General features: G+C 42.3%; 2 protein-coding genes and 1 non-coding gene across 10 annotated transcripts in view; 1 reads left to right on the forward strand and 2 right to left on the reverse strand.

The window, feature by feature from the left end:
* Nucleotides 1-245: 245 nt before the first annotated feature.
* On the reverse strand, nucleotides 246-6,775 carry RPL5 (ribosomal protein L5). The gene is made up of 8 exons (XM_054637961.2): nucleotides 6,645-6,775; nucleotides 5,849-5,918; nucleotides 5,637-5,752; nucleotides 4,058-4,192; nucleotides 3,278-3,480; nucleotides 2,247-2,424; nucleotides 1,039-1,127; nucleotides 246-409 (listed from the first exon to the last, which is right to left on the reverse strand). Exons 1-8 carry the CDS (start codon nucleotides 6,645-6,647, stop codon nucleotides 310-312), a joined length of 894 nt encoding a protein of 297 aa, XP_054493936.1. The 5' UTR covers nucleotides 6,648-6,775; the 3' UTR covers nucleotides 246-309.
* LOC129124117 (small nucleolar RNA SNORD21) lies at nucleotides 2,569-2,665 on the reverse strand. The gene has a single exon (XR_008534781.1). It is a non-coding gene; the product is annotated as a small nucleolar RNA SNORD21 (small nucleolar RNA).
* Nucleotides 6,776-9,230: 2,455 nt separating the features above from the next.
* The window catches only part of EVI5 (ecotropic viral integration site 5), a 70,786-nt gene continuing 57,057 nt past the window's right edge, over nucleotides 9,231-22,959 (forward strand). For 4 of the 8 annotated variants that reach the window (XM_054637943.2, XM_077182253.1, XM_077182254.1 and 1 more), the window contains exons 1-3: nucleotides 9,488-9,621; nucleotides 19,366-19,417; nucleotides 19,673-19,902. In XM_054637943.2, the coding sequence (XP_054493918.1) occupies nucleotides 19,409-19,417; nucleotides 19,673-19,902 (239 nt within the window). In that variant the 5' untranslated portion in view covers nucleotides 9,488-9,621; nucleotides 19,366-19,408. Of the gene's footprint in view, nucleotides 9,366-9,487; nucleotides 9,622-19,365; nucleotides 19,418-19,672; nucleotides 19,903-22,127; nucleotides 22,279-22,959 lie in introns of those variants that run through there. The other 4 variants (XM_077182251.1, XM_054637952.2, XM_054637956.2 and 1 more) reach the window with 4 other exon arrangements.

Consider the following 22,959-nt stretch of genomic DNA (forward strand, 5'->3'; position numbering starts at 1 on the left):
TCCTTGATACTAACCATGCTAAAAATTAATCGAATTTACTTCCTCCTTCTCATAGAAGAAATTCTGATGCAGCAGCCTTGGTCTTTGAAGTCTGTCACCTCTCTTCTCTGTGAAAACTCAATTCACACAGAACTTGAGAGGGGAGAAAAAAACCCTTTCAGGTACAGAATACCTAATAAAAAAAAAAAAAAAAAAAAAATATCCTCTATTTTTATAAACTATATAAAGAAGCTGGTCTTACGCAGTTGCTTCCTCAATAAATTTATTGCCACTTTTTCCAAAGCTTCACAGAAAACTGTGGAAGTTGTCTTAGCTCTCCGTTCTGCGCTCTTGGGCCCTGAGGAAGCTGGCCTTCTTCTGAGCAACACGGTCCTTCTTCTGGGCAAGAGACATCTTGGGACAGTTCCATCTGTAATGGAAACACATTACATTACTGCACACATTCTGTGCAGTAGATCCAAAGCTAAAAAGTAGCAGTGCCACACAACTGTGATTAAGAGTGCAGTGGAGAATATAGTCCCACTACTATAACGTGCTTTATTGCCTCATAACGATCTAAGGCTGTAGTTAAAACACCACAAAAAGCATGGCTGGACAGTTCCAATTTCTCTAGAGGTAAACTCTGTGATTGAAGCATAGACATTATCAAGCCCAATGCAACAGCTGTGTCTTCATTTCTTTTCACACACACCCTTAAAAATCAAAATAGTTTGGTAATGACAAAATAGTCAATGAGTTCTCAGCTGAAGAGAAGCAGCTTTCCCACTGAAAACACTGGGACCTGAAGGTACACACTGTTCCAGCTATTCAAGCCACAAACATTTTTCACTTTGATTTTTTAAATAGTTAGGAGCTCTTAAATTTTATATTCCTGCTGCTAAATTTAACTCTGAAGTTTTACAGAACTGCTTGTATCTTAATCTGGTCCAGAACACAGAACTAATGACAGAACTGCAAAACTGCATTACTAGTTTCACTGTAACTAAGGTATCTCCAACAGAGAAGTCACACAGATGTTAGAAAGAATGAGAATTTTACCTCTTTTTCTTGACATCTCTCTTGGGTTTCTTTTCATGGACCGGATTATCCCGTATAGCCGCATGGGCTTTTTTATACATTTCTTCCATCTTGGGAAAAAAAGAAAAAAATTAAATTTACCATAGTGGTCCAGTTGTAGGTTTACCAGAAATCCAAGATCCCTGTGCCTGCATTGTCCCCAGGCATGCAGTAATGCTGCTCTATCCCAAAGGCAACTCCGGCTCCATAATGGCACAAATTTTAAGAATATCTTTGCTGGTGGTTAATTAAGACCACTAGATCTCAGCTGTGAAAAACTTTTTAGATGTACAAAGAGCAAATGTCTATATAGTGACCTAAATCCTAGGCTCATTTGAATACAAGCTATAACTACTATTTGTTTAGAAAGCAGATGAAGTTGGCATTTACATTATTTTCTTTTTATAATTTGTTAGAAAAAACTAGCAACTAGTTAATTTATCAAAACCCCAAAACCCCCCGGAAATGAAGGGATAGAGAATGAAGTTTGCTATAATCTAAAAAGGAGACATGAGAGAGCTATGTTTTAAAGCTCCAAGATCACTTACTAGGAGAACCAAGCAAGAATATTAGAGGCAGCAGGACAAGCCATGTGGAAGGAGTTTAATACTTGGAAAAACTAAAAGAACCACCTCTGTATTCTTACCCATCTTCTAGTACTTTATTAACTCTAAAATGTGAAGCAGTACTAAAATAAAGTGCATTACAGTCTAGACCATCATGAAATGCTACCTTGGGCTCTCTCTATTCTCGTGGAATAGCAGAACTCCCTTCTAGGGTCACACAAACAGTACCAGAGATGTGACCCACAACCACATGCTCACCCACAGTTACAAGCACTACATCTACAGAAATGATAGACTGTGGGGCAGGATAAGGAAAGAGTAGAGAGTCTGTACAGAAACTTCTTATTTAGTTTGTTGGGAAGGGGGGAAAGTGGCCCAGCACAGATTTAGGTCAAGTCTGATTTATAGACAGAATAGAAAGTTTCACAGCAGGCAAAAAGGTTCCACTTTCAGAAGTTCTACACTAACATTAGAGCCCTTAGTGAACGAAAAAATATTTTCTTTGCATGGGTAACATAGAACATGAGTCACATAATGTGGCATATCAGACTTATTTGCATTATTAGAGAAGTCCCTATCAGCTTCTCTATTTAAATTTCCAAGCTCCAGCTGGATGAACCTTACCCCGTCAGGTGTTACATTGTTCTTTATGTACTGGGAGAACTGTTTCTTGTAGGCATCTTCATCCTCCTCCATCAGGTACCGCATGTAATCAGCCACATTCTGGCCCATGATGTGCTTGCGGTGCACCTCAGCATTGAACTCTTTGCTCTCTGAGTCGTAGCCAGGGAAACGTTTGGTGCTGTCAAACAGCAGGTACAGTCACATTAAGGCTCTAATGCAGAGGCTAAGATGCACACTGAAATGACTCATACATCAGATTCTCCTACAGATAACTGAGGCATAGGACCCTCTTATAAAAATTGGACCTTTTAAATTAATCTCAGCTGCCATCAGTCCCGTCTTGAAACACTGCAGTACATCAGACACACGCTGTGGACCAACTACAGCGTGTTCAGTCACTGCAAGTATCATCACGTAGCAGCCAACTCAGAACAACTGGACAATTAGCCAAGAATAGGACAGCATGGGAGAGGGTAGGAAAACACACAAAAGATCTCAATAGTTCTTCACTCCACTGCTGCTAGCAGAAAGCAGCACTCAGGTGTAATACCAGTGTTAGGTAACAGTCAAAAGATCCATGTGGAAATTCTCAATGAAGGTGGACTTCTCAGACTTACTGCTGTACTGACAACTGTAGCAAGTACCAGCGGGTTTGTACCTGATAAGTAAGTTTTTCACAATGAAATTAACACCTACACACAACTTGGTGAAGTATCACACCGAGCAAATACCCTTTGAAGATCTGATAAGGGCATTCTCTTGATTTTTGGTAAAAGCAACAAGATAGTTCTTTAGTTTCTACAAGTTTCATAACAACTCGACAGTTTTAAGATTCACAGCAGCACTATCAAAATTGCATTTGTAGATTAAAAACCAACCAACAAAAAACCTGCAAACCCAGAATCTAATTACATAACTATTACTATGTCAGTACAAAATTATTTCAGCATAAATTGATTCGTGTAAGTAGACTGTCACATACATAAGCATCTCAGGCTAACCCCAAAGAAATACTTTGTAACACACATTACCTATGAGGGATAGACAGCCCCCCATCCACTGCACCCTTCAGAGCACCAAAGACTTTGTTTCCAGTGGTAGTTCTGGCAAGACCTGCATCCAGGTAGCATGTAAAAGCACCAGGCTTGCCATCCACACTTTCCACATTGTATTCATCGCCAGTGACTTCAACTTGGCCTTCATAGATCTTATCAAGGCCAAATTTATTCAGAAGCTGTGAGGAAAGAAAGCACACTTTTGAAATTACCTCCATTTATTGATAAAAATTTACAATTACCATTACTTTAAAATGTGAATTTGCAGTAGAATCATGTTTTTAACAAATTTCTTTACAAAAAGTATGTACCCAATACTAATAACAAAGATTCTTAACAACCACCGCTGTAAGTGTGTCTGTTAATTTCCAACCTTCTGTTCCTACAGAGGTACACCACTGAACTTACTCATGAACCCCTGTGGAAAATGGATGGCTGCTGTTTACATATTTTTGAACTCCACAAGGTGCATTTCTTACATTTTTATCCTCCCTCCCTCCCTCCCTCCCTCCCTCCCTCCCTCCCCCAAACTTAAGGGCTGAGGCATAAAAGTGGGCTACTGGAGCTGAGACTGCATGCTGTCAGACCTCTCCCTGTGACTCGACAGTCACCAGACACATCAAATCCATGACGGTAAAGAGCAAAAGTTCTGATTTTGAGAGCCCTAAAGACTCGGTGGGCTGCCACAGCACGGAGGGAAGGGTCTCTCCCCCCATGGCCCGAGGGAGCAGCAGCCCCAGGCGTGCCCGTACGTACCCTGCGTGCCAGGAGCAGGCCGGTGCAGTAGGCAGCAGCGTAGTTGGTCAGCCCCACCTTGACGCCGTACTTGGGCAGCTCGTGGGCGTAGGCAGCGCACACAATCATGTCCCCCTCGATTCTGGCGTAGGCAATCTGGCAACACACAAACGTTAGGGCTCCACGTTCTTCCTCTGACACCTACTGAAGCCATGCTGGACCCGAGTGTGCAAAAACTGCCAAGCTCTGCATGCAAGCTCAAGGAGCGCTGCTGCTTTGGTTTGTTGGGAGGGTGTGTGTTTGTTCTGTCCCGCCTGCCTCCCCCCGTTGTTTGTTTGTTTTTGCAAAATGAGTCATCGACTCCTCAAGTAAAGACACAAAGAAATCAAACCTGTATTAGGCCAGCTAAATTGTTTGTCAGCAACAACTGGTTATTACCTTTCCACATAAATCAGGCCAGAAGCTGCCTACTATAGCAACCTTTCAAAGAATCACTATGAATGGGGATGAATTCTGCCCCATTTTCTGATACATCTCAAAAAATACAAGCAGCATGTCAACGTTGTTAGTAACTTTATGGAATGATTTGATTAATCATGGCCTAAGACCATCATCATCCCAGGCTCTCCTGTGGGACAGCAGGACTATCAGACAGGTTTCTGCTGTTCCTTTCAAATATAGAACATTCTCCTTTTGACTCTCACACCTCCTCTCTGCATCCAAATGTCATCCAATTTCTGCAGGCTTCTGACATACTGGAAAAGGACTTTCAGTCAGATGTAAGCCCCTGCAACCACTGATTTTCATTCTGAGTTTCAAATATAAAATAACCTCATTAATGACTGAACTGTTCTCATCAGATAACTACTCTATGAAAAACCACGTAAAACTTAGCTGCTTCCTTTTTCAGCTCAACAACATATACTTATTATAAACCAGGCATTCCTAAGTTTTAAACTTAAAAATTAGTCAAAACATTCTAAAAATTAAACAAGAAAAGTGAGCCACAGTGAGGAACTGCACATGATGCTACATACAAGCACATCCTAATGAGCATGAAAAAGTCCCTGTTCTTGTTTACAAGCCTCCTTCAATCTCACAGGAAAGCCATCATAAGGCCTCAGAGCTTCATGTGAGCCATACAACATGGAAATAGAACTCTCAAAAGAGAACCTGTAGACACAGCACAAGTCAATGCAGGTTAACAGGTCACATTGTGAACTTGGTTGTCTTCAGTCAAGCAAAAAAGGCCTCTTTATGAAGCCCTTTAAATATAGCAAAAAATCCCCCTCAGAGACACCTACCCTCTCACAAAAATGTTCTACTTAGCCTAGAATCATTAAAGCAGTACAATCTTACACAACAAATAACCTCACAGCAGAAGTGCTAACACCTGTGAAACTTCTTTTCTACAATGCACACGGTTTATTACTGAAGTTGTGATAACACTGAAGATCGTCTCCTCCTCTAAGGAGCTGTTTTACAATACAATCACTGCGCAGATCCGGCCTAAGAAAGCCCAGGTGCTCCAAGCCTCCTTCTCTGTGCTGACCTCACCCTGCAAGGCTGGCAGGTAAGCAGCAAACACGGCGGGCCTTACCTGGCAAATGATGTCTCTGTTGGTAACGCGCACAATCATCCTGTATTTAGGAGTGTTGTACTTGTTTTTATCTTGAATAACCAAACGTTTGCGAGCATAGTAGTCAGTTTTTCCCTCTGAAAAACAACAGTTGCATTGTGCAAAATGCGTGCATAAAGTAGGAATATTCACCAAGGACATTTAATTGTGTGTTACAGGCAATTTAATAATACCTCTCCTTCTCCTGAATTTCACTTGGTATCTCTTGAAGTACGCCTTATTCTTGACAACTTTCACAAACCCCTTGGATAAGAAACATAAACTATGTGTTATTAACATATAACCCTGTAAGCCAACACCATTCTAACTACACGTGCCATGAATACAACCATAGCGCAATCAGGAATTAAACAGATTTTCTTGTATGTTTAGATAAAAAGAGCACCATAAAAATGAAATGGAAAAAAAACCACCCGGCACATCAAGCTTCATAAATTTTACCCCTCTACAGGAACTAATGTTTTAAGAGAAAACCAAAGTGTATCTTTTATAAAAGTATCTTTTAGCTAAAGGCCCGTCCGCACGGACAGGAGCAATGACTGCGCTCATTTCCTGTCACTCCCGCACAGCCGCGACTTCTCTGGCTCGTTCTGCCACGGAGCCGCTTCCCCCGCAGCCCCCCGCCCTCAGCCGGTCCGACACCCGCACCCCGGGGCCCGGCGCGGCTGCTGCAGGGCACCGAGGGCTGTATCAGCCCCGGCCCCGCGGCTCGGCCCCGACCCAGCCGCCGGTGGGACCCCGCAGCCCATGGGGACAGCGCAGCCGGTAACGGGGCCGGGCCAGGCCCCGCTGGAGCCCCTCAAACCGCCCGCGGCGCAGCCCCTTCAGAATGGCAGCCATTGCCACGCCGGCGCCGGGCGGCCGCCCCGAGCCCGCGACAATCGGGCTCCATCCGTGCGGACAGAGCGGCGCAGCGGCCGCGGAACGACGGACACGATGCCGCCGAGCCCCCCCCGTGCCGGTACCGACCATCGTGCCAGGCACTGTCCGGTCCCTGAGGCCGGCGCCCGCTCCGCACAACGACTGCGCTCCGCAGCAAACGGGAAAAGGCCGCGCGCGCCGCGCAGCCGCAGCTCCTGCCCTGCCCGGCGGGGCGGGGCCGCGCGCGCCCCGTGCTGCCCCCTGCCGGCCCGGCGGACCGAGCGCGGCCGGTGCGAGCAGCGCCGCCGTTATCAGCCAGAGATATGGCACAGAGAAGGGGGTCTTAAACAGGAAACAATCTATGGATTTATTTTTAAGTCACCATTTATGTATATGATATAGGATTTTAATTCCCGTCATTTTCTAGGGAAAATTCTCATAACCGATCAAGCAGCAAGTAATTAATAACATCAAACCAACCAAAATCTCAACTCAATACTGTTCCTACAATAAATTATAGCTGCTTGGGATTATTGATATTTGATGCATTAAAGCAAGAATATAGACTTGCACACATATATACACTGGATCAAACAGGTTAAATGGCATCGGGTTTCTTGATATTGTCAGGCAATAGTGAATCTTCATTCCTGATGCATTTGTCTGGTTATGCTCATTCATTTCACTAAAAAAATACCAACAATCCACTTTGCTAGTTACACATAAGCCAATATTAAAAAAATATTAGTTTGATATAAATAACTAAGAAAATTAAAGAAAAAAATAAATGTTTACTACATCAGGCAAATACCAGTGTGGTTCCTGCTTGGTAGGGACCTGCCAGCTTCAGAAGTAATTTAACTGTCTGAAAGGATGTTGTAGCAAGACGGAGATTTACCTCTCCTCCCTGGCAACCAGTGACAAGAGAACATAGCCTCGAGCTGTGCCAGGGGAGGTTCAGATTGAATATCAGAAGGAATTTTTTCACTGAAAAGGTGGTTAGGCTTTGGAAGTGGCTGCTCAGGGAGGTGGCATAGTCATGATCCCTGGAGGAGTTCAAGAAATGGCTGGATGTGGCACTTAGTGCCTTGGCCTCATTGGCAAGGTGGTGATCAAAGGTTGGACTCAATGATCTTGGAGATCTTTTCAACCTAATTGAAAAATAATTCTGTGATCCAAGAATGAGTTTTATAAACTTCAGAATTCTATGTGCTTTTCAATTAGTACAGAAAGTACCTCTAGTAGAGCACATTTTTTTTCCTCCCCTCTGGCATATAAATCCATAGTCTTCAAAAAGTCTGCTGTTACTACTGGGCAATTACCTCCATGACAAATGGTATCATACAGACAATAGTATCATAAGCAAGACATGGTAGTCTTTTTGTTAAACAAGGAAAAACAAAATCAATTTCTTGTTCTCCTCTGTAAGAGGGCTTTTTACTCCTCAAATAGCTCACCATGGCAAAAGTCAGCCTGTTAACCTGCCACACCCACATGCTTTCTGGCTTATTGCCACCCTGCAAAATGGAGACCCCAGCTGGGTTTATTAGCCCCACCCCACCATCCCTTATAAATTCAGGGTGAATGGCTCCTCTGGGTTTTTTTCCTTCTGGCTTTTTGTGGCAATGTTTGTTGGAAGGGTGACCGCTATTCATACACCCTCTGAACACGTTAAGGTAAAAGCTAGTATATTCAATGTTTTAATGAAGTACCTTTTATTCATGTCACAATGATAGGGGGAAAAACATTCCTTTAATGCTATTTCTCAATTTATCTTGTATGTGGTATTTTTACTTAGGTGTGTTCTTGAGAGCAAGGGATCAAGCAGGGGTTTTAGAGCAGTGTCAAGTGCTTATAAGTCTCTTGGACTGGCAAAACTGATGCTTGAGCAGCATCTCCTGCAAGCAGGACAAATGCGCTCCCTGTTTGTCTGCAGTGGACTCAAGGCAGTGAGGCAGCTGTCTGTGACTGGACTGACCTTTGTGGTCACTTATAGTAATTGTTTCAAATCATTTTGCTGTTCTTGCAGGAGTGACCGCCTTATTTCAATGAAAAAAGTTTGGCTGAAGGCCTGGTGATAGCCTATCCCTGCTATTGCTGCATACTTTTTTTTTAAGAATGTATTTTTACATACTTGGCTATGAAGTTGTGTTGTAGAGTACTGTATGTATTCTGGTAGGGTTCGAATTACTTTCATAAATATTTTTTAAATTATTTATTAAGGGTCTTGTTAGAATTCTTCCAAATGAAAATGTTTGTATGGTTTAGTCTAGGAGTCTTTACTCACTGTAGAATGACAATGGCGAATGGGCTCATTATTAGATGGGGAGCTGCCCCGGGCAGACAGTGTCTCAACTGTTTGTGTAACCTAATCGGCATCTGGCTGAAACGTGTCAGACAAATGAGCCTAGGGACGGGCCCGTGTAGCCCGAGGCGGTGGCGCTCCCGGAGAGCGCGTTACCGTGCGCAGCTCCTAGCGCAGAGCCGGCGTTATGGAGATGCCCGGGCAGACGCTTTGATCACACCAAACCCGGCTTTCCGCCGAGCAGGGGCCTCGCCTCGCGTGGCGGTGGCGCCGCGGTGGCTCCGTGCCGCTGCCGTAAGGAGCGAGTGGGGGCAGCGGGGACGCCGCGACCCGGGCCCGGCCGGGGCTCGGCTCAGGGGCCGTGCGGAGGCGGCGGCGCTGACACAGCGGGCGACCCGCGCGAGGGCAGCACGCGAGCGACCCGCACGCTGCAGAGCCGGCTCGCCGCCCGGCCTTCCAGCGTACGGCACCGGGAGCCCCGAGACCCGCAGGGAGAGCCGTGGCACCGTCCGGGAGCAGCGCCGGTGGGTTCCCGCCGTTAGACCCGCGGGCTCCGGCCGCCCGCAGGCAGCACGGCGAGGCAGAGCCGCCGCCCGCCCCTCCCGGGGGGCCCGCGGGGCCGGAGCTGCCCCTCGCGGCGGCTGCGCGCCCAGTGCGCCTGCGCGCGGCGCGGACAGGGACGTGGCCCGGGAGCCGGGGCCGGCGGAGCGGGGCTCGGCGGGGCGCGGACGCCGATGCCCGCACGCGCCGCCGCTTCCCGCCGCGGGCAGCGCTCCCAAGGTGAGGCGCGCCGGGCGCGCGGCCCCGCCGCGGGGGGCGGCCGGGCCCGGGCGGGGCGCGGCGATCGCGGCCGCGCCGTGCCGTCCCCTCGGGCGGCGGCGGGGCCGAGCGATGCCGGGGCAGCGCCGGCCGCCCACGCCCGGGCCCTCCTGGTGCCGTGGGCGGCGGAGCGGGCGGCGCTGCCGGGTGGGGAGCGTCCGCGCCGGGCGGGGTGCGGGGAGGCCGCGCTGCGCGGCCCTGCCCGGCTCGGGGGCCGCGGGGCCGGCGTGTCCCGGCCCCTCTCACCCCGGCCCGGCGCGACACGGGTGGGCAGCGGGCACGGTGGAAGCGCCCCGAGGCACCGGCCGGGGGACGGCCGCGGCTCGGCGAGCCTCCGGCGGCTCTGTCTGCAGAGGGCGAGTTCTGCCTTGGCTTATCTGCGGAACGCCGGGCCGGGAACCCGCGCGTCTGTCGTTCTTGAGCGAGATAATTTTCTGTTTTCAAATACGGTAACTCGTGCTGCATTAGCCCGAACGTGATTATGTAATGAGGGTAAAAAGTCGATAATCATGTTCTGGCTACTTACATATTCCAGGTTTAGTTATTGAGTTATGGCCGTGCTTCTGTGCTTCCATGTAACACCTGCTAATCGTCAGCATTGATAAAGCAGTTTTGTGGCAAAGGAGAAGTTGGCTTATACGATTTTCAGTTTCCAGCGTGAGCTGCCATTAACACTGCCTGCATCAAAACATTGTTTCCATATCAGTCTAGGATAGCTTTCTTTTGCAAAGATCACATACAAAAGACATAGAAAGGAGACACTAATACAGAGGAGGACAGATAATATTCAATATGTTTTACTTATCTCCAAATTATTTGCAAAAAAATAATTTTTTTAACTCCCTTTGCTTCGTGTACCTAAAGGAAATGGCAGTTGGATCTTGTTTGGTTTACTGGTAGATAGCATTAAAATGTTTTTATAAATGTGCCCGTTTATTTCTCTTCCCTTTCCCAGTGTGAGTTGACAGCTTTGATCACAGCTCTGTATTTATGCTTATAAAGATTTAAGGCTTATTTTGAAATGCATAGATGTGAGTTCTTTCTCAAGGATTAGGAGAGGAAATAGAGACAGCCAGTGAAAGAAGGGCATGATCAGAAGGAAAGCACTCAGTATTATGAGTCAGCATTGCCTGAATTTTATCAAGTGGGCTGACAGCAGCTGTAGTGATTGTCACTGAGTGTCCATCCAGCCCCACAGTACTTTGAAGAGGAACAGATGTTTGGAGAAGAAAGCTTCAACAGAACAGCCCTACTTCCTTCCCTTGTCTCTTCCTACACTCCCACAGGTTGAGGCTTAAGCACTTTTGAGCTACAGCTAGTGGCGTGGATATTTTGTTTTGATAATGTTGGTTTGTATGGTTGGGTTTTTTGGAATTGCTCTTCATATCTTTGTCTTCTGTGGACTTGTTGAATTGCTGTTGAACAAGTAAGCAGGAGGTGGTTGGAGTAGTTGAAGAGATAGGAGAAAAGCCCTTCTAGATTTATGACAGAAGAAGGGATGGAGAAAGTGACATGCCTTAACAGTTACTGTCAGTTTATTTTCTGGGTAAGACTGATAGTAAACAGAGAAGTTCTAAAAATGGGAAGACAAGTCCTTTGTCACGAAAAAACTTTGCTTTCATGCTTACTTTGCTATTTCAAGGTTCAAATATCACAATTTAGAAGGAGGAAAACAGCTGAGTTGGGGGTATGCCTACTTAAGACTATTTACCCTTTCTTACTCTTAAGTTTCCTTATCTTGTAGAAAAAAGAAATTCTAATGCTTAAGAAACAGACAGAATGTAACATTTGCATATAATTTTAAATGTCAAGTGCATAGTTTATAAGAAAAAAAATTCTTTTCTGGTTGATCCAAGAAACAATAATAAAAACTAACCCTGAGTTTATGAATGTTGCTTTCTAAACCAGCCTATACTTGGCTTGATTATAGACTCTTAATTCTTTTTTATAGACCCAACTAAAACAGTAACAATTTTAGAAAAGGCAGATAGTAAATATTATAGTAATATGTCATTTAAAGTAGTGAAATGGGTTCCCTGAAATTCTTGACTGTGTCACTGAAGTTTGTAGGCAGCGTGCTGGATTCAGCCTTGTGCCTTCCATGTTTGTAACACTGCCCATCACGTGTTGTAGTGTTTGGGTTCCTTTAAGCTGGGAATACTGTCTTGCTTTCATTGTAGTGATCTCTGCTCAAGTCTGTCCATTGCAGTGCATCCTTTCCTTCTCCAGCCAGTGGTGGTTGCATGGAATGGGTGGTTGCTGATGGATAGAGCCTGGGTCTTGCTCTGCCTCTGCTCCTTTTACACGTGGCTGTGATGTGCTTTTGTCATGTATGTGTGTGCACAGAAGTAGTCTGCTCAGAGCAGAAGTGATGTAGTGAATTGTCACTTTTCCATAATTAGTCTTAATGTCATCTAACTGCTGAGAACTCTGGAAACTATTCAGTTTAGCCATCCAGTGGTGTTTTGGGGACAGCCTAGGAAGTGTTGAGCCTGCTCTAGGGTTCAGGCAATGGATCTCCTTTCAGTCACAATGACAGTGATGATGATGACAGCGTGACTGTCAACTTTGTTTGCTAATTGCCTGTAGGAGTGATCCTCCCCAGTCCCAGTGAGGCAGCTGTATATTTGGGGTTGAAGTAAAATGCTAGGGTGGGTCTTAATTCTAGACAAGAAGAAAGGTGGTGTGATAGAATGACTGTGGACACCTGTTTTGTCCTAATTTCCAACTTAGAAAGCAGCCAAAAGCCATCATCAAGTATCTTTTTGCTCTTTTGCCTGAGCAAACCTTACCTTTCTCTGGTGGGTTATGTTACTTTATCATCTTGTCTGACCAGTATTGCTTTTGCTTATATGGTTCAATCCTTTGAAAAAAAAGAAGAAAGAAAAAATCCAAACTTAGTATTTTGGTAGTAGGCTGTGTTCATGTATTCTGCCATATGGTAAGCTCTTGATCTTCCCAATCTCCTGTTTTCTTATGGCCTGTTGTCATGTCTAAATCTTAGTGATTCTTAACATAGCATTAAATATCTGTTTGATGACATCATAACGTGATCTTAGAATTCTGACTCATCAGTATCTTATACTGCATTAACTATGTATTTTTTTTTCATTGTTTTCATCATGCTGGCAGATGGGGTCAGTCTTTCAGTAGTGGATTGTTGTTGTCATAAATTACCCTGCACTTGTAGCTAAGATGTTAGAGGAGTTTACTGTTAATTTTTGTTATAGAAGGCTAAAACTATCAAATGTCACTTAAAATGGGTGTGAAAAGTTATTAGTTAGCCAAAACCTAACATTTTGAACATGTACTGTTGACATAACTATTGTGTAGAAGTTTGTTTTATGTGTCTCACTTTTCATGCATTCTTCTGGATTATGTGTAGCTCAAGCAGTGAACTACTTCCAGACATAGTAAAAAGAAATTCCAGCTTCTATGCTGTCTGAAACAGCAGAGCTAAAACTCAATATTCATTGAGCAAAGTCATTTTTTTCTTGCATTAGAATGCATTTCTGGTGGAACTTTATGGGTTTAGCTGAAGTCTTAGTAAGTATTTCCCAGCCCTTAGGAGAAAGACTTGTCCTCAGTCTTTCTAAGACAAGATTGCAAAAGCAAGTTTAAATTCCATGATGAGATGTGTTAAGTTAAAATGGACCTGGGATTTTTCTGTGAACTTCTTGGTGTCAGGCTGACACAAAAAATCATCTGTGTTTCATTGATCTCCTTTCATTCTTCCCCTGTTTTGAAAGAAGTAATCAGGCCCTTATTTGCAAATAAAAGTGCAGAAGTCAGTGGCCAACTAATCAGAACATAACTGACTTCATTTGATGATGAGCAGATACATCATTGCTCTGAAGAGCCATTTCCCTTTTCTTTATTAAATATCTAAGGAAAATTAGATTTCTCTGTCCTGTGCTCAGAGAAGGCTGCTGGAGTGCTATTACAGGCTTGAATAGCATGGAGGGAGACCCTGCCACAGCACAAGAGCACACGGCTTCCAGTTCTGCTGTAAGTGCTTGTGTAGGCAAGTCATGGCTATGGTAAGTAAATTAGTGGGCAAAATTGAATGTTACTGCAGGACCACAGATGTTGGCATGGATTGTGTTAAAAGAATTGACTACTGATGTTTGCAGCTGTGTTTATATTTGCTCTGTTTACTGGATAGCTTGGACACCTTTCCTATGTGGAAATTACTAATTAGTTATGCTTCTCACTGCTGAAACTTTTACATTCTATTTCTTGTCTGTCAGCAGCTGCAGGTTGCAATGAGTTGTAGCTCACAAGAAAGGCTGGCTACCAGTCAGTCATTTACAAACTGTTTCACTTTGTAACTGATAGAAAGGTGGCCTTTTAGCTGATCATTTGAAGGAGAGGAATATCCTGAAGGTGAGGGTCTCACCAACCTCTGTCATGTGTTTTTTTTTTTTCTTCTAGAAAGTAATTAAGTTTTAAGTGTGACCATATTGCATGAGGGACATGCTTATGTTCATTGGTTTCTCCATTAAGTCTTATTTCATACATCCCTTTGGGAAGGGAACTGTGCACAGCTTGGTAAATGAGAGATGAGCATTTTGGCTCTAACCTGCACATTGTGTTTATCTGGTCTCTGTAAAAAGGAGCATTGGACCTAGAAAATTCTTGAGCTGCTAGTATGTAAACCAAGTTGCATGGAATGGTAAGTTTTCATATATCAGATACTAAATCCTTTTAAACTTACCAATTGAACTGCTTGTAAATTTTGTATCCTTTTAAATGAAGAGTTGTGTTAAAAACATTGATTTTGATTAAGGGTCAGTGAATGTTTAAAAATAGGACTCAGTTGTTTCTCACTTCCAAAATACGGACCTAAAGCTTTGAGTAAATTTAACTGCATTTGTGCACTTTTGTTTATTTCTGTCCTAATGCAGTGTAGATGCCAGACCTGCCTCCTTTCCAGGAGGAAGCTAGGCTTTGGGGAATGAGTAGGAAAGTAAAATCTGTAGAAAGGAGCTATAATTATTAACGTGTGCTTTGGAGTGTGTTACTCTTTTGTAAGCGCCCGATGATACTTGAACTCCAGTTAAATAATTGAGTTGCATTTTACTGAAAAGTCAAAAATCCTTTAATCTTCCAATCTACTGCATTAAAAAACTTGACAAGGTTGATTTTACTTTAGCTGGTTAATCTGATTGTTACCTCTGTTTTGTTAGCCAAGGGGATGGTCCTTCAAGTACGTGTGTGTGCCATTGACATGCTGAACGTCAAATACAAATAAATTTTGCATACTGAGGTCTAAGAGATCAAAGGAAGTTTTCTGTTAAAGGTTTTTTGTGTTTTAGTGTAGTCCATCAGTATTTTCTCTTGCAGCTTAAATTTTATACAATCTAAAATGTTAGACTGCTTTATCTTCTTGTTTCAGAAAGACTTGGAGAGCTAGTGTGTATGAAGTGAAATGGAAGCTAGGGAATGGTAGCCATGATATTCCTAATTATTGTTAGGTTATATCACAAGAAAAATCAGGAATATGAGCATAAGCGAGGACTTCTCACCCATGCTTTGGCAGAAATCAGTTATGAATTTTTATTGTAAAAGACCCAAATAAAGTTTATAGTGAAGCCATGTTTGAGCCCTCAATTAGGATTTTAGCTTGTAAGGGAGCATGATAGCTGGCTGACTCACCAGCTACATCTCCTGCATGTGTCATTGCCTGAGTTGGTTTAATTTGTTCTCCACATATTAGAATGCTATTAACTTGGAAGCAGGAAGGAGACTGGGTCTATGGAATGCTATAAAACTGGCTTGAAACCACATATACAGTTTCAGACCCAATTATGTCTGACTTCTTTTTGTATGTAGAGTAGTATAGAGATTGCTTCCTGTATTCTGGAAGTTCCCATTTCTTTCTCTTTTCATGAAGAGATGAAATCATTGAAACAAATGATACATACAGTAGTGTTTGTGTAAGGCTTGCAGTTATTTTTACTTTGTCACGAGGTTAGAATAATTGAGACGGTATTTCAAGATAGCTGTAATCTTTTGGGTAATCAAGATATCAAGATATAATTGTTTGATACAAATGTTCCTCAGGGAAATGCAGGAAAAAGGTAGTAAGCAAATTCAACATGTACAGTGAAATACCTTTTTAAAAGAAATCTAAATAGACTTTTTTAGAAAAAACAGGTTTTGTCTGGTAAATGCAAGTACAAGGAGTGCTAACATAATTAGGCTTTCTGAAAGGTGATGCACATTACCTGAGTATTCTCAGGGAAAGAGGCTTATACATTTGTGTGGAATGTTGCAGTCTACCTTTAGCTGACCTTACTTAAAATATTTTCTATGCACCCTCATTGCAGTATTCCTTTGAGTAATTCGGAAAACTAAACACAGTATTGTATTCCTCTTGGTAATAAAGCCCTGTGATCATCAGCTAATTAGGGATACTAAACATAAAGTTGAGATACTGAATTTTATATATTTTAGTTGGCATATATGTGTGCCGCATATCATGCATCTGTGTTTAGTATCAATACGAACATTTATTATCTTTGCAATATCTTAGAGGATGTAGCAGACAGGTCTGTGTCTTGCCTGATTGACTTATCAAGTGGCTGAGAGTTGCTGGTAGTTCTGTTTTCCCAGTGGAAACTGTGTAAGAATACAAAGTCTTTGGTAATTAAGTCTTGTGTCCCCCCATCGTTTTAAAGATCAGTGTTCAAGCTCAAAATTCACACCTTTCTTTAGGAGGGATGTGCATGACCTTAGGCAGGCAGAAGCCAATGAATAGTTCCTGTGCTCTGGGTTCCTTGGCAAGCTGGGAGCAGTGTAGCTGTTAACAGGATTGGGAACCTGAGTGAGTGTGTCTGCTTTGGAGCTGGGAGATGCTTGCTCAGTTCCGTGTGTCCTCCTGCACAGGGTAAGGAAGATGTGCCCCTGCCTGCTTGTTTCCAGACCAGCCATCTTCAAGGGAAGGAGTTGGTGTCCCAAGAGTGGGCTGGAAGTGGCATTTTTGATCAAAATCTAGGATAAATTGACATGTTCTCGAGTGATCGCCCTCCAGAGGAAAAACACATTTTTACAATTGGTTGATTCTATCTTTCATCACACATCAATAATAATTAGTAATAGCTTGAGCATCCTGATGGTGTTCTTGATGGTGGGGCATACATCCCAGCCAATGTAGGTTACCTTTGTACTCTTTAAAGGTAACTTGGATTTCAGCATCCAAAAAACGCTGGGAATAAGAAGGAAACCAATTCTCTTTGCAGAGCTGAACAAGTGGCTGAGGTGAGTTGAGCAAAGAATGCTGTTCACTGGGACTCCCAGCCTGGGCTGGTCAGCTGAGCGGGGATGGAGAGCTCCCTGGACCTGGGAGGTGTTGGCACTCAGGAGCGGTCTGGGCTCGAGCTCTGTCTGTGTGTCAATGGTTTCAGACAGAAGGCTGGAAATAGTTTTGGGGTACTCATTCTCTGATACATTCTAATGCACCTCTGAGCTGCCCTGAGAAACAGTATTGTTAGGTACATTGTTTTGACTGACTTAACTGCTGCCTTGCATGGTGTTCTTGACCATATATTTTTTATATTCTTCACACTTTTGAGTTAATTTTAATGCCCAGTGATATGTTGGTGAATGAATGTTAGCAAGATTCTTGGTTTCTGTCCCTACACCACCTCCCCTTCAGTTGTCTTACTGTACAGTATAAGCCTCATCATTTATAGGCCAGATTGACCTTGAATTTTGTTTTATGCCTTAAGTCTTTCCAGTTACTTTACTTTGTGAAAAGATAAAAATTGAATGTATGGCATTTTTTTCCTGTTTGCACCACATAGGGTATTACTCAAAATCATTGCTTTTCTAATCCTTATACCTAAGATTCTTAGAGCTGTGACTCCTAAAGCCTGCTGTGTATGGCAGTAATTTTACTGTGTTAAGATTGGCCCTGGTTCTGCCAGCATTTATTTTTGGAATTACTTGTGATATTTTAAGCAGTTTAAAGCCTTTGAGAAAATAATCAGTCTTAAGTGAGATGTATGGGTTACCTTCATTATAATGTGATTTTATTCAAAGTGAAACAGCAGTAATTTATCCTTTCATAGCAATAGTGAATAAAGGATATAGACTGAATGAAATATTAATGCATGCATTAAACTTAGAATTTTGAAACCTCTAGTAATTTTCATTCCTTTCTTTTATAAAAGATGGTGTCAAATGCTAGTGTTGGAAGCGATTTTTTTCCAAGTTTATATTTAAAAGATATGTATTAGGATCTTTGTGTTTTGGGTTGTTGCAGGGTTTTTTTCCTTTTTTTCTTCTTTTTATATACCTGACTTTTGCTGTCTGACAGTGACAAGAACCAACTGGAACCTTTTTGATGCTTATGTTGGTATCTTACTATCCCCACCTGTGGTTTGCATCCTTGCCTCTGAAGACTTCCAGAAAAATTTGATACCATTTTCAGAATGAATGCTAAGCATATGGAAATTGAAAATTTCTTCTAGGAGAGCTCTTAGGTTTCATGTTGTTGTTGGAGAGTAAGTGGGAATGTTGATTACCACATGTTTGGGTTTGGCCTGTGTTGTTCTGCTTGTTTTCTGAAGGCATTCAGTGGGTCTTCTTTTTGATATGAAGGGAAAATAAAATACTGATGGATTTGATTGACAAGAAAGTTCTTTGTAGCATTGTATCCAAATAAAAGCTTCTGTTTCAGCAATCGGTCACCAAGTCTATATATTGTGCTTCAGATAAATGCACAGTGTGATGAGCTGGAGTGTTTTATTTCTGTTGAAATTTTGCTTTAATTAGATTCTATTGGAGGATCTTGGGAAGGGATTTTTCTTCCCTGTAGCACAGTGTCTTTAGTATCTTAGTAATTATTTATAGGCTGTACTGCAGAATTCTTTGTGGCATTGAGTAATTCAGTGTTTTGAGGAAATCAGCAAAGTTCAAAATAAATAGTTACCAGCAACACCACTTCAGAAGTTCCTCTTAGCCTTGGTTTTGCCAAGTTTTACCATTTGCTAGGCAGCTGGCTCTTGCTCTAAGGTGCACCTGGATTTCCTCTCGGTTGGGCTGGGGAGGGATTAAACTCTTGAGTTACTGTGTGTCAAAGCCTCTCATATTTACAGATGCTGGAGGGAAGCTCTAGTGAGGGGTTCACTGGAAGAGCTTCCCTCCAGCTGCTCTTCTGTTCATTGCACTGGTCAAGAAGTACCAGCAGATAATGATCAGCACCAGTTAACCTTTGCTTTCCCAGGCCCACTGCTTTCCTGACTCTAGCAGTACCTCTTGCTTTTTCCCCAAAACCCTGGAGTCTGGCCAGGCACTGGCAGTGGGACTGGGGATCAAGAGCACTTGTAGGAGTGACCTGAAGAGAAAGTGAGGAGAGAAAAGAGGCAGCAGTGTGATGCCTTACTGTGAGACTTGGAGCTGTTGTGGATTTATGGGCATAGATTCTTGGTGACTGTTTTCTGCACACTGGCAATGTAGAGGATTCTTGGTGTACATCAGAAATGTGGCACCCCTGTTCTTTGTCCTGGCACTTTAGGGATTAGTGAAGGTGAGCAGTGGGTGGTCTGGGGGGTTACACTGATATTCTGCTTCAGTGTCTATCAGTAAAGTAGTTGATTGTTTCTATATCTATATTTCTACAGTTTCTGTGCCATTATTTTAGTTTATCAAGATGTTTTAAAATAAGCTTTTATTTCTATTTATTTTTATAATGGAAAGTCGGAGCTGATCCTGGATCCTGTGGTATTTCTGTACTGCAGAGATGAGCTCTGTGAGTATACATCAGGAGTTTCTCGGGGTTTGTCTTTGTGGATTAGCAACATACTTGCATGTTCCTTCTATAATACTGTATTGCTGGTGATGCTTGTGTTACTTCTGACAGCCTTGGGCTCCTGGAGAAATAAATAATCTCGGTGTTGCTTTGTGCATATTGTATATTTTTTCCTTTGTTGGATGCAGCAGGTTTGCTGGAAAAAAGGAGTCTAAAAAGGACAACTTTTGCATCCTGTTCTTTGTGTCAATGCAGGTGGCGACAGACAAGGTTGCAGGCAAGCTGAGCTCCACTCTCTCATGGGTGAAGAACACGGTGTCGCACACCGTCAGTCAAATGGCCAGCCAGGTGGCGAGTCCATCTGCCTCCCTCCACACCACATCCCCCTCCACCACTCTGTCCACACCCGCCCTCTCACCATCCTCACCGACACAGCTCAGCCCTGACGACTTGGAATTACTGGCGAAACTTGAGGAGCAGAACAGGTGAATGGAGAACTTTTTGCTTTTCGAAGTCCAGTAATGAGACTAAAATTGGTTTGTTGCAATTGTAGCGTAGAGGCTGTTAAAGGGGAATTAGTTAAAAGTTTAATGGCACTGCACTTCAATTTGAAAGCCCAAAGGTTTAAGAATTTGTATTTTTGTGCTGTGTTTTTGCAAGTTAAGTTTTTGTGAAACTCTAGAAGGTGTTTTTCTCTACTGTTTTTACAGGAGTGTTTACAGCTGCCTCTAACAGTAAGAAATTATACTATGATTTTTAAAACATCTAATTGAAAGTAAAGTATCCCAGGGATGAGACTTGTGTAAAACCTTCTTACCTTCTAAAATCATAACTATAATTTCTATCAATTTCTTGAAATCTTAAATCTTTCTCAATTATTTTTTTTCCCCCACTTTTATCCAATTCTTGTTTCAGCTACATAACCTGCTATGTAGAGAGACCAGAACCATGTTCAACCACCTTCTTACTCTTACACTAGTGGTGCCTGATGCATAATATCTTAAATTAATTAAAAGTAAATTCCTGATCAGTTTTTTTGTGTCCATCTTGCCTTTTTATGTATAGAAAGAGTTTTCATGGTAGTCTTTCCATATGCCTATTTATCTGCACCTTGTACAATTGAAGATGCAACTTTCAGGTGAATCAGTTGCTCTTGATGTGTGCAGTGATGCAAATTCACAAGATCACTAAGAAATGAAATTGGACTATAGAATTTCTTAATGCTGAATTTCCAGAAGCCATACTCATTTGCACTTTTGAGGCAGGACTCCTAAGTCATCTGTCCTTTTGCAAAATCTGGTTATATTTGACAAGTATGTTTTAGTAATTTTTGAGAGGTTGGCTGTTAACTTGAGCTCCAAGTAGATTTTTAGACTTGGCAGTTAGCTGCAGGGCTTTGTTACCTACTGGAGATGGCTATCCCTGAGCTGTAGTGAAGGTTTGATAATTTAGCTCAAACTAGCTTCTGTTCCCACTTCTATGAGAGTGCTGGCCTTTGCACTGAAGCAGTTGAGGTACTCTCTTTTTGATTGGTTTGGGTTTTCTTTGGAGGCTTTTTGCTTTTGGTTTTTTTGGTTGGTTGATGGGTTTGGGGAGAGGAGGTTTTTTGTGTGGTTTTCTTTGGTTGTGTTTTTTTGTGTGTGTTTTTTGTTTTTTTATAATATTCTTGGTTGGGAGGGGTTGTTTGGTTTGGGGTTTTGTTTTAGTTGGTTTGTTTATTTGTTTGGTTTTTTCCCTGCTGAGTCACTTCTGAGGGTAGTAACTTTCAGTGGAGGAAGCGAGTAACTGGGGGGAGGAGAGGCAATGCCTGTGTGTCACCAGGCATGTCTTCTCCCATGTCTGCATTCTGCAGCCTGGTAGCACCACAATTTTAAGGGAATTTGATACATCTGTCCAGATTTTGACAATAGAAGGAAGCTTCTAGAACCACCTCATACACTCTTCCTTGTCTTCAAAGATGAACTCTATTTAATTTTTGCTGTGCAAATGAAAAATTATCAAAAGAAGCAGAAAATGGTTAAATAGCGCTTTTTTAGAAAGCTAATCTGCATTTAATCTGAGGCTTTCTAGTCTGTTCATGACTAGAACAACTAACTTGTATTTGAAAAGCAAACTGTTCTTTGGACTGCTTATCTATGTTGGAGTGTAATGTCTTTACATCTAGAGCCTTCTCATTAAGGCTTGCAGTCAGACTGCTTGGCTTGTTGAAAGAAGAACGTGAGCTTGGGCTTTCTGTCTCAAGTCAGCTTTCTTCATTTAGTAAGTCAACTAGCCAGTCTTGTCTGGTTTTATTTCCTTTTAGCCAGACTTGCTGTTAGTCCCACACTAGTCTTGTGTGTGAATGCTATTTGGAGCCTGCCCTATCCAGTGTGTCCTTGCTGGTGAGGTACTGCCCTTTAATGCTGAAATTCGATGCTCTTTGCTGGCTGCACTGTAGTTTGAGAACAGTTTGCATCTGCAGTTTAGCACAGTGGCACTTTGTTGACAATTGTACTCTGTTCACAGGGAACCATTCTTTCTGCTTGCTGGAAGAATTGCTGCTGTGGATGTTTGTAAAGTTTTGGGGTTTTTTGTAAGCTTTTTTGTCAGAAGGAGAATATGAATTAGGTAACAGTTAGAAAAGGGAAGAACTCAAATTGTTTCAAGCTATGTCTTGTAGCATTCTGTAATCTAATTATACTGAAAGTCCCCACAGAATAAAGAGGAAGCTCAGTCCAGAGTCCTGGTGGAACAGTTTGGCATTAGTAAATCATTTATAAAGTTTTAAATGAAAGAAAACAGTGACTAAACGTCACAGAACTTGCGACTTACTGTGAACAGAACTTCCTGTTTTCAAATCTAAGGACAATGAGTTTATCCAGGTAAGGTCTAATTACAGAAACTTAGTATAACTTCTACAGAAACCTGTGAAAACTGGAAGTGTCTTATTAGAACTTTGTTTTTATAATCTTAATGTTTATTCTATGCTTTTTCCTCTGTGATTACTTTGAATTTGGTTTTGAGCCATTGTCTTGGATTGAGAGAGTTTCAAACTAACTTTTCATTATGGATCAGTATAAGCCAGGTTTCTAAACATTTGAAGTGGATTTTTAAAGTATTTTCTTTAAAACTAGATTTTATGCATTCCATTAATAAATGGAAAATTATTTGAATTTTTTTAAATAAAATCCCAAATGAAAATTTGTCTCGAAAAGGCTTTAAGGCTTTTTTTTCCTTTTTTTTTATCATTTAACTCTTCCAAACAAAATACTGCTGCAGAAACTGTGCTATTTATCTTAATGAGTTAAATTACTTTTTCCCTTGCTTTCATAAACACCAGTAGGTGAAAGCTGGGGACATGGAAAGCTAGTATAAATAACTTCATTGTAGCAGAGAGCTTAAATATTGTAGGTATTTCTGTATTATTAAATATTGGGTATTTCTGAGATTTCTGTACCATCTCAGATACAATATCCTTTGGGCTACAATTTGTTAAATATCTAAAACATAACCTGACCTTGCTGAAATGCTGGGGGATTAACTTTTGTACTAATTTTTGAGAA

The sequence above is a fragment of the Agelaius phoeniceus genome, chromosome 8, assembly GCF_051311805.1.
Source record: "Agelaius phoeniceus isolate bAgePho1 chromosome 8, bAgePho1.hap1, whole genome shotgun sequence".
Taxonomy (NCBI): Eukaryota; Metazoa; Chordata; class Aves; order Passeriformes; family Icteridae; genus Agelaius; species Agelaius phoeniceus.

Excerpts from the sequence above, each read along its gene's own strand:
- RPL5 (XM_054637961.2), bottom strand. Across the intron at positions 5,753-5,848 it reads GAAATTCAGGAGAAGGAGAG|AGGGAAAAACTGACTACTAT; the intron begins GTATTATTAAAT and ends GTTGTTTTTCAG. Across the intron at positions 2,425-3,277 it reads GGGCTGTCTATCCCTCATAG|CACCAAACGTTTCCCTGGCT; the intron begins GTAATGTGTGTT and ends GCTGTTTGACAG.